At 51.1% G+C, this 10,299-nt stretch overlaps 5 protein-coding genes across 5 annotated transcripts; 3 read left to right on the plus strand and 2 right to left on the minus strand.

The window, feature by feature from the left end:
- Nucleotides 1-653: 653 nt before the first annotated feature.
- Nucleotides 654-1,378, minus strand: rcf1 (respiratory supercomplex assembly factor RCF1; the record flags this gene model as incomplete). The annotated part of the gene is made up of 3 exons (XM_002559157.1): nucleotides 654-1,078; nucleotides 1,165-1,235; nucleotides 1,335-1,378. The coding sequence occupies 3 exons, from the start codon at nucleotides 1,376-1,378 to the stop codon at nucleotides 654-656; spliced, it is 540 nt and encodes a 179-aa protein (XP_002559203.1).
- Nucleotides 1,379-2,138: 760 nt separating this feature from the next.
- N7525_003396 (threonine dehydratase, biosynthetic) lies at nucleotides 2,139-3,963 on the plus strand (the record flags this gene model as incomplete). The annotated part of the gene is made up of 3 exons (XM_002559156.1): nucleotides 2,139-2,318; nucleotides 2,382-2,598; nucleotides 2,660-3,963. The coding sequence occupies 3 exons, from the start codon at nucleotides 2,139-2,141 to the stop codon at nucleotides 3,961-3,963; spliced, it is 1,701 nt and encodes a 566-aa protein (XP_002559202.1).
- Nucleotides 3,964-4,598: 635 nt separating this feature from the next.
- Nucleotides 4,599-5,082, plus strand: N7525_003397 (50S ribosomal protein L36; the record flags this gene model as incomplete). Its single annotated transcript, XM_061212693.1, has 3 exons — nucleotides 4,599-4,847; nucleotides 4,930-4,964; nucleotides 5,043-5,082. 3 exons carry the CDS (start codon nucleotides 4,599-4,601, stop codon nucleotides 5,080-5,082), a joined length of 324 nt encoding a protein of 107 aa, XP_061069714.1.
- A 604-nt stretch (nucleotides 5,083-5,686) lies between these two features.
- Nucleotides 5,687-8,284, plus strand: N7525_003398 (elongation factor G; the record flags this gene model as incomplete). Its single annotated transcript, XM_002559155.1, has 4 exons — nucleotides 5,687-5,889; nucleotides 5,958-6,069; nucleotides 6,136-8,165; nucleotides 8,230-8,284. 4 exons carry the CDS (start codon nucleotides 5,687-5,689, stop codon nucleotides 8,282-8,284), a joined length of 2,400 nt encoding a protein of 799 aa, XP_002559201.1.
- Nucleotides 8,285-8,752: 468 nt separating this feature from the next.
- On the minus strand, nucleotides 8,753-9,964 carry N7525_003399 (uncharacterized protein; the record flags this gene model as incomplete). Its single annotated transcript, XM_002559154.1, has 1 exon — nucleotides 8,753-9,964. One exon carries the CDS (start codon nucleotides 9,962-9,964, stop codon nucleotides 8,753-8,755), a length of 1,212 nt encoding a protein of 403 aa, XP_002559200.1.
- Between the last annotated feature and the right edge of the window lie 335 nt (nucleotides 9,965-10,299).

Here is a 10,299-nt window from a genome sequence, read left to right on the forward strand (position 1 = left end):
TGAGTGGAGTCTCGGAGCACTGAAAAGTTTGACGCAGGTTCTGATAGACCCTGAGGCTTTCCAAATTAGGGTTTGGTGTCGAGTAGCTCAACTTCCCCCGCCTTTGCTTCTTGTTTGACCTGACCATAACAGTCTCCATGAAAAGCGCATTCATCTCGTACTCTCATACACTCCTCAGAATCTAGTAATTTCAAAACTACACGAAATCACATAAAATCACACCCGACGGGACTCCCGTTCCGAATCAGCCATGAGCATCATATGTTTGCCGCACGGTAGCCTTGTCGATCTCACATGAAAGCCTCGGCCAAGAAAACAAATTCGGCCACGCTGATCCAGAATCAACACACTCCTTTTTCGGAAACATTTCCAGGATACTGCCAAGATGGTGGTCTACCTTGTTGTGCTAGTGCCGTGCTTGTTTGGCGCGGATCAACGAGGACATTTCGACCTCGGCATGTCGATCGTCGGAGTCCCCGTACACAGCACAACCCCAGATACTACAACCGGATGAGCTCATCGTACTTTTGCCACTTTTACTTATGTATTCTAGAACGAGAGCACAATCACCAGTTGAAGATCCACATACGATTAGAGAATTTCGATGATATTTACAAAAGAAAGAAACTCTCCTATCTTACAGAGCGCAGCCATCAATTCCGTGAAATAAGAGCCCTCACGGCATCCATAACCCCAATAGACTTCTCATCGGCAGGCTCAATCGATGACCGTGCCGCTTCAGGCTCCTTACGCGGCGCCGCTTTATTCCCAGCCTCCTTAGCCGCAGCCTCAATGGCAGCATGGCGCTCCCTCCACTCGCGATCCTCCTTATCACGAATCTCCAGCTCGCGCAACCACGCGTCGCGCTTCTCTTGCTTCTTCCGAAGTTCCACCGCCTGGTCGAATTCCCGGCGCTGCTGCCGTTCCGTCTTGAAGTACATTCCGCCGGCGACTAGCGCGACTAGTGTGAAGGCTTGTGCGTAGATACGGGCTCGGAACATTCGGTTCATTTCAACTGAATCGCCGGATTTCATCGACCGGTAGGCGCGGTAGAGAGCATAGCATGTTGCGGCGCATCCTGTGGTAGTATGTATTAGTTTTTGTTAATTTCGGGAGGGAGTACCGAGGGAAAAGATGAGCGCTGGTGCTAGGAGAATCTCGTACCAAGTGGAACGAGTGGCTCTTCCTTGAGGCGTCGTGTGAATTTTTGCATGCCGGTCTCTTCTGTAAATTGACTGTCGGACGCCCAGCGTTAGCAGATGAACCTCCGCTTCGCTTCCTATGTAGCATTGTTGGGTGCCGCTTGCGGGACGCGTCCATAATGTGATACATACGGGTTTCCCTCGTCAAAAGACGAAGGCACGGGTTCCCGACTCATCGTGAAGTTGATCGGAGTTGGGTATGTTGAGTGGTGCGGAGTCCAATTGCGTCCACGGGATGCGGAGTTTTCGAGTCGGGGATATTCGGCCGACCCTTATAAATCGGGAATTAGAGGCAAAAGACGAATCGTGGACGTGAGTTGGAAGATTTGATGTCAGAATAGACTCTTCAAGATGTTGGGGCGCAGAGGTCGAGCTGTGGTATGACGCCAAGTTTTCAACGAAGTCCCGGGTGTTATGTAACTTGGCCGCGCATCTACCAACTACGTCTTTACCCAAATACAGCATACAAGGACGTTGGGTTTCCTATTTTGCTTGAATGCTTCTGTGAAATCTCTTACTGGACCAGGATATAATAATACAAGTATAAATAAGTACAAATGAGTAATTTCTGTACTATTTGCCCCTCAATCTTGACCGCTACATATCTACTTGTACAACTTCCCTGTACTTATATACCTCCAGGGCTGCCACCCAACCTTTATTTCTTTCATTCAGTCCAAGGGATACACAAGTTCATGTTTGTCTGGAACATTATTCCTTGCTTTAACCTCATCTACTTTATCTCACCCCTTCTACACTCCCAAATCAAGCTTTATTTAGGGCTAGCACTCAGGGTTGATGACATAAGGGACTCCGATCACCGGTCCCGCCTTCAGGAAAAAAGAGTCAGAGTTCAGAATTTCCCGTCCAAATTCTTTCTAGTCAGCCTTGGGATTGATTATCTCCATCGTTTGGTATAATCGATCGTGACTTATCATGTCTAGCGAGACGTCCAACGGCGTCGCGACGCCCGTCACTCCCAAGATGAGCGGGCTTGCGTTGACTGAGTATACCGCCGCTCCGACGCCGCCCTCTGAACGCGAGCAAAGGACGCCCGGCTTGCCTCCTAACTGGGGCATCCCTGAAGCTTTTCTGCTCCCCAACGGTTACCCAGATGTAAGTTCAAGTCTTGCAATTACTACTGGATCTTTAAATTCTAATATTGCCCCGCGATTCCAGTATCTCCGGTTGATTTTGACGTCACGAGTATACGATGTTATCGAAGAAACCCCTCTTACCCATGCTGTCAACCTAAGTAGCCGGCTAGAAAGCCGGGTACTTCTCAAGCGTGAGGATTTGCTGCCGGTCTTCAGCTTCAAGCTTCGTGGCGCATACAACAAGATGGCTCATTTGAACCATGAGCAACGCTGGAAGGGCGTTATTGCTTGCTCTGCTGGTGAGTATATATACCTGGCAGATAAAACAAACTCAGAGTGCTTCTTACTAACTCAATATAGGAAACCATGCTCAAGGTGTGGCTTTTTCTGCCCGCAAGCTGAGAATCCCCGCTACCATCGTTATGCCCTCCGGTACCCCCGCCATTAAGCACCTGAATGTTGCTCGCTTGGGAGGAAGTGTGGTCCTTCACGGAATGGACTTCGATGCTGCCAAGGATGAGGCTCACCGGTTGGAGAAGCAGCATGGTCTGACAAACATCCCACCATTCGACGACCCTTATGTCATTGCTGGCCAAGGTACTATCGGCATGGAGCTTCTGCGCCAGGCAAACTTGGACAAGCTCGAGGCGGTCTTCTGTGCTGTTGGAGGAGGAGGTCTGATTGCCGGAATTGGAGTTTACCTCAAGCGTATCGCACCCCAGGTGAAGGTCATCGGTGTCGAGGCTTATGATGCCAACGCTATGACTCAGTCCCTCGATGCGGGTAACCGAGTCTTCCTTAAGGAGGTTGGCCTCTTTGCGGACGGTGCAGCAGTCAAGTCGGTTGGCGAGGAAACTTGGCGTCTTAGCCGCGAGGTCATCGACGATGTCATCCAGGTCTCCACCGATGAGACCTGCGCGGCCATCAAGGACGCCTTCGAGGATACCCGGTCCATCGTCGAGCCCGCTGGTGCTCTCGCTCTTGCCGGTCTCAAGAAATACATTGCCAAGAACCCCAGCCCTGACCCCAACCGCGAGCTTATTGCCATTACCTCCGGTGCTAATATGGACTTCGATCGTCTGCGGTTTGTTGCTGAGCGCGCTGCCCTTGGTGAGAAGAAGGAGGCACTTCTTAGCGTGAAGATCCCCGAGAAGCCCGGTGCGTTCGCCAAGCTCGTTGAGATTGTCCTGCCCCACGCCGTTACCGCGTTCAACTACCGCTATGCCCGCGAAGAGTCGGCCGATGTGCTCATGGGTATCTCACTATCTGCCTCTACTGGCCGCGAAGATCTGGCTAAGATCATGGGCGAGTTGGAGAAGGGCGGCATGAGCTGCCGAGACTTGAGTGATGACGAACTTGCCAAGCGTCATGTACGCTTCCTCGTAGGCGGCCGCTGCGAGGTCGCTGACGAGCGCATCTTCATGTTCGAGTTCCCCGAGCGTCCAGGTGCTCTCGCCAAGTTCCTCACCACTCTCCGTCCTGAACAGAATATCTCTCTGTTCCACTACCGCAACTACGGCGGTGACGTGGGCAAGGTTCTGGCTGGAATCCAGTGCCCGTCGCCCGAGAAGGAGGACTTGGAGTCGTTCCTTCGGGATCTGGGCTATCCGTTCACTGAGCACACTGACTCACCCACTTACAAGACCTTCTTGCGTTCCGAATAAGCTTTTTCTTTATATATATAATCGCAAAAGAAGGTGGGTAACGAGAAGATGCATTGTTCATAGCTTGTTATGGTTTAAGCGGTTTGAGGTCCAGGCCTGTTTTGTCTCTTTTTTCGGCGTTTGGTTCATTTTGATAGACCCTCTGTATCATAGGTCACACCGTCTACTTTTAGGGGTTCTTACTACATATTTGCATAAGTACAAATACCCTCAAATGTCCTTTCTCTCATTATTGAGCATCCATGCACGCAATCCTGCCTTGCGGGTCAGGCCTTCATTTCAGCCCAGCCGATATATCCCAGCTAGCGTCTCTAGATAGCCTAAAAAAATAAAACTAACTTTCCCGTCGAGTCGTTAAATAAATTCACAATTTCATATGGTCTCTCTGTTTTCCCTGTCGCCGTTATACTTGTAGTGCAAAACCGACCAATCACAGCGGTTAACCTCCCTCGGCCGACCGGCGATACAGAACCTCCGGCCAACATTTGCGATCGCAGCACGAGAGAACCTTCGGAGCCAAACATCAACCTCGCACCCCACCCCGATACGCCTTGTTCTTCATACGGTGATACTTGAGGCGCAGCCTCCAATTGATCACCTTCCGTGGAGATACACTAAAGTCGAAACCCGCCGCCATGTTCTCCCTCCGCTCCGTCTTCGGTGCCTCCTCCGGGACCCTCCGCCAATTCCTCCCCTCTGTGACCACCCGGACCGCCTCATTACGGCCTTTCTCGCACATGATTCGCAACAGCCTCACGAGGCTCCGTGGACAAGTAAAGTCCGGCAATGCTGTTGCCGTGGCGAATGGTTCTGCTAGGCAGGTGGAGCAGGTTCGGGGAATGAAGACTCGGTCTTCTGTCAAGAGACTGTGTGATGGTTGCAAGGTATGACTCAAGATATTGATGCGTCCATCGTGGAATGATTGGGAAATTGTATTTTGACTGGTGGGTGCTGACTGCTGAACAGCCCGTTCACCGAAAAGGCCGTGTCTACATCATTTGGTGAGTGATTACCCCGTGCCATTGATGGCTATGCTTGGAGTCGTTCAGTTTTAATATGTTGTTGTCTTGGTCTTTTAGCTCGAAGAACCCCAAGCACAAGCAACGGCAAGGGAAATAGAGTCCTCGCTTTCCGTCATTTTCTCCGATAGCGTGCATCGCTTTGTCCCTCCGCGGCAGCCTTTACTCGAACGATCTGAGATATTGGCAATATCTCCAGACATACACGAACCTGCTCTCGACAACCAGGTCGTCTTTTAATACCTTGGATATACGGCTTGTGGCGGAACCAGGATTGGCGACATACATTTGCATTCTTGTTTCAAAACCAGACAGTGGTTGGATACCACGGCGCTTGTGTATTCTTCTTGTATATTAGTGTGGCAATCAAATTTATTGGGTCTTCATGTTTCAATTCAACTCATATCACGATCTCCAGTCTTGCCTTTCTTGGATGGCTAATATCCATGGCTATATGCGCAATTCACTCCAACGAGCGACTTGTCACGAAGCTCAAAACTGCAAACAGCAGACATCATCGTTTTCAATGTCGATATCTCATTTTATAGTTCTACATCCACCGAATTGTAATCTCCCGGCTTTGATGGGCCGACGTAAATAGTCACGTGATGCGTTCCTGGCTTCCCCGAACTTTTTTTCGGGGAGCCAACTAAACATTCAATTCGCGTTGATCATATCAATTCTGGTGTGGTTGGATCATCACCATGCGGTCTCCTTCTCTTGCCCGGTTACAAACCCGCGCGGTGTTTGGTTTGACGAGATCAGCTCGTTTCCAGCCCCAGACTCTTCTGCGCCAACGATGCGCTTCCACGGCCGCGTTCCGGTCCGCCGCTGTTGCGCCGGCTTACCAGTCGAAGTTGGGACAATGGGACCAGCGCCGAAATGCCTCTGCTGCTGCTTCTGCAGTGTAAGTATACTCGTCGGTCTGATATAGGTCTGATATATTACTTATACTCTGTTTAACATTATCATTAGTCTCGAGGCTGCTAAGGTCAACCCGGACGGTCTGTCCCAAACCGCCATTATCGACAATCTCGATCCGGTCGAGGCCGCTCGTCTTGACAAGTGTCGTAACATTGGTATTGCGGTACATACTATTCCAATTGCTCCCACATCTGCTTTCGTCCTTGTCTAATGAAGTCTCCCTGCGCAGGCCCATATCGACAGCGGTAAAACTACCTGTACAGAGCGAGTTCTTTTCTACACTGGTCGTATCAAGGCTATCCACGAGGTCCGCGGGCGTGACAGCGTCGGTGCCAAGATGGACTCCATGGACTTGGAACGTGAGAAGGGTATTACCATCCAGTCCGCGGCCACTTTCTGTGACTGGGTTAAGAAGGATAAGGAGGGTGTTGAGCAAAAGTACCACCTCAACCTGATCGATACCCCCGGTCACATTGATTTCACCATCGAGGTCGAGAGAGCGCTGCGCGTTCTGGACGGCGCCGTCATGATTCTGTGTGCTGTCTCCGGTGTCCAGTCCCAAACGATTACCGTCGATCGCCAAATGCGCCGCTACAACGTTCCTCGTATCTCGTTCGTGAACAAGATGGACCGTATGGGTGCTAACCCCTTCAAGGCCGTTGACCAGATTAACAATAAGCTGAAGATGCCTGCGGCTGCTGTTCAGGTACCCATCGGTGCCGAGGACGAGTTCGAGGGTGTCGTTGATTTGATCCGCATGAAGGCTCTATACAACGTTGGCGGAAGCGGTGAGGAGATTATGGAGAAGGATGAAATCCCCGAGAAGGTCAAGGCTATTGCGGAGGAGCGCCGCACCATGCTCATTGAGACTCTTGCCGATGTCGACGATGAGATTGCTGAAATTTTCTTGGAGGAACTCACGCCCAGCGAGGATCAGATCCGAGCCGCCATTCGCCGAGCCACTATTGGATTGAAGTTCACCCCCGTCTTCATGGGATCTGCTCTGGCCAACAAGTCTGTTCAGCCCATGCTGGACGGTGTCATCGATTACCTTCCCAACCCTGCTGAGGTTGAGAACCTTGCCCTTGACCAGAAGCGCGAGGAGGCGTCTGTCAAGCTTGTCCCCTACAACTCTCTTCCTTTTGTTGGTCTGGCCTTCAAGCTGGAAGAGAGCAACTTCGGTCAATTGACCTACATCCGTGTCTACCAGGGTACTCTCCGCAAGGGCGCCAACGTCTTCAACGCTCGCAACAGCAAGAAGGTCAAGGTTCCCCGTATTGTCCGCATGCACTCCAACGACATGGAGGAAGTCAGCGAGATCGGCGCTGGTGAGATCTGTGCCGTGTTCGGTATTGAGTGTGCATCTGGTGACACCTTCACGGATGGCACTCTCGGCTACAGCATGTCATCCATGTTCGTTCCTGAGCCCGTTGTATCGCTCTCTATCAAGCCCAAGCAGAGCAAGGACGGTGCCAACTTCTCCAAGGCCATGGCCCGTTTCCAGAGAGAGGACCCGACCTTCCGAGTGAGCTACGATAGCGAGAGCGACCAAACCATTATCTCCGGCATGGGTGAACTCCACCTTGACATCTACGTGGAGCGTATGCGCCGTGAGTACCGGGTCGATTGCGAGACTGGCCAGCCCCAGGTCGCTTACCGTGAGACCATCGGCAACCGTGTTGAGTTCGACCACCTGCTCAAGAAGCAGTCCGGTGGACCCGGTGAATTTGCCCGTGTAATGGGATACATGGAGCCTACCGGCGCCCTCGAGGAAAACAAGTTCGAGCAGCAGGTTATTGGAGGCAGCATTTCCGAGAAGTTCCTGTATGCTTGCGAGAAGGGCTTCAACCTCTCTTGTGAGAAGGGCCCTCTGATCGGCCACAAGGTTCTCGGCACTCGCATGGTCATCAACGACGGTGCCACCCACATGACCGATTCTTCCGAAATGTCCTTCAAGAATGCCACCCAGCAGGCATTCCGCAAGGCCTTCGCGGAAAGTCAGCCCTCTGTGCTGGAGCCCCTCATGAAGACGGTTGTGACCGCTCCGACTGAATTCCAGGGTGATGTTATCGGCCTGCTGAACAAGCGCAATGCCACTATCAACGACACCGAGACCGGTGTTGACGAGTTCACTGTCCACGCTGACTGCAGTCTGAACGGCATGTTCGGCTTCAGCAGTAACCTGCGTGCCGCCACTCAGGGCAAGGGTGAATACACCATGGAGTTCAGCCACTACGAGAAGGCTCCTCCTCACATGCAGTATGTTCCAACCAGAATAACTCCCTTGAATACTTCTTCCATTGCTAACCGCTTTCTCTTACAGGAAGGAACTCATTGCCAAGTACGTGAAGGCTCAGGCCGACAGACACAAGAAATAAACGATAAAATATGTAATAACCCCCTCCCCCTCCGACTACTCCGGCAATCCAAGCCAGGCAGTGCCTGGAATTGGCTCTCGTTGGAGCTAAGAAGCAGCATATCTTGCTTTCAATTCCTGCTGCTTCTTCCATCCTCAACAACCCCTGTACTATTTACGCATGGCACTATATCACACTGTGACTTTCTGGGACCTGTATTTCAAGATCAAGATACTACATTCTACTCTCCTGTCTGAACAAATAGATTATTGTTTTATTATATTCTTCTTTCTTTGGATTGTTCTTTCAAGCGTTGTACATTCAAAGAACCCATTTCACGAGACAAAAATATATCCAAAAGAAAGTTCAGTGTTGCTATTTCAAACCATACCTCATGCTAAAAAGACGTTGGATATCTTGGCCAAGAGATATCTCTTGCTGAACTCTAGATGTCTAATCCAAATGTATCGACTAAAAATCGCCAGTCATTCAATCACCACGCACTCGAGCCTTGCGCAAGTCTTCCACTCCCGCCTTCTTTTTAAGCGGAGGAGGCGGCGGGGGAACATTATAATGCCAAGGATCGCGAATATAGGCATAGATAACGTCCGAGGGAGGATGTGGCCGGTTGGCGTTGACATCAACAGGAAGCTCTGGGCGGCGAGCTGCCGGGGACGAACGTAGGTCAGTCTTACCCTTGCCCTGTTCAATGTCAGCATGTTCGCTCTGCACGCAGTCAGCCCATCTGACTCTAAGCTTCTTCCCTGCTTTGAAAGTCGACACACGCACAGATGAGGGATTCGGACTTGACGGGCGTGAAAGAGGTGGGAGTGGAAGGAGGGATTTATAGGCGGGAAGAGCCTTGCCAGTGGGTAGGGTGGGGAGAGACTTCTTCATGGGAAGAGGAGGGAGGGGCTTATCCTGTGATATGTTAGTCTGCTCCGAGGTATAGCCAATCCGATCCGTCCCATCAGGCAGAGGAAGGTCCTTGGAGGAATCGTTCTTGTGGATATTGAATCTCCGGAACGCCTGAATGATGGGAATATCTTCCTCACGCACACCAGTGAACAAGGGGGGGAGATCTTCCTCTGCATGATCATCGTCTCCTAGCTTGTCCACGAGGTCTTCAAACTCCGGGTCGCTAAGCGCACCCATGAAGAGGGGCCATCTCGGGTCAGCAGGCGGTGGTGTAGGGATACGCGGTGGAAGCTCCTTCGTGACAGTGGAGCTTCCAGCAGCACTCTTGCCCTGAACAGATCGTGGTTTCGAGTGAGTGTCTTCGCCGTAGACGGCCAGATTATCCCAGATGGGAGCGCCTGCTTCGTCTCGGATTTGATAGAATGCCAACACACGACGAGCGATGTGTAGCTGGGTTTGTCCATCCCTCACCATCATGGTCAGCCGGTAATCCAGATGAAAGTCTTGTTCGTACAAGACAGTCACGAGGAATGCACCAATCGCGTCGCCTGGGACTTTGTCCAGAACCCACGTCCTCAAGCATCTTCTCAGGTAATGGATGGCTTTGAGGTCCCAGGAAACGAGAAGGCGACGTTCTTGAACGGCAAGCATGGTGTCTGCCGGTCTATGCTCCAAGAATGACCGGAAAAGGGGTAGTAATTGCCACCGGCTAGTGCTGGCTTCCTTGTAGGCGCGGTTCACTGAGCGGATGTTAGTGGGGATCTTGTTACCTGTTGGAGACATTTTGGTGTATAAGACGATCGGTATATTGCGAATGAGGATGTACCTGAGGAGTGTTTTAGTTTCTGCTGGAAAGGGATCTTGCCAATAGTCGTAAAGGTTGATTGAATTCAACGGGTCTCTCCATCTATTTATGCTTGCTGGTCCCTTTTATATGAAGGTTCCCATTGTTAAGCGTGGGCAAGAAGAGGAAAAACAAAGAAGTATACTTGCACACTTTCCTTTGGTTCTAAAGATATTGTTCTGAAATATCCTGCAAGAATGACAAAGTCGAACAAAGAAGAGAAAAAGCTTTGTTCCAAAATTTCGAGTCTTTCATTGTCGACTGCGGCTGCTTG

The sequence above is a fragment of the Penicillium rubens genome (genome assembly GCF_028828025.1).
Source record: "Penicillium rubens strain IBT 27055 chromosome Unknown utg000002l_segment0_segment0, whole genome shotgun sequence".
NCBI classification, from domain to species: domain Eukaryota; kingdom Fungi; phylum Ascomycota; class Eurotiomycetes; order Eurotiales; family Aspergillaceae; genus Penicillium; species Penicillium rubens.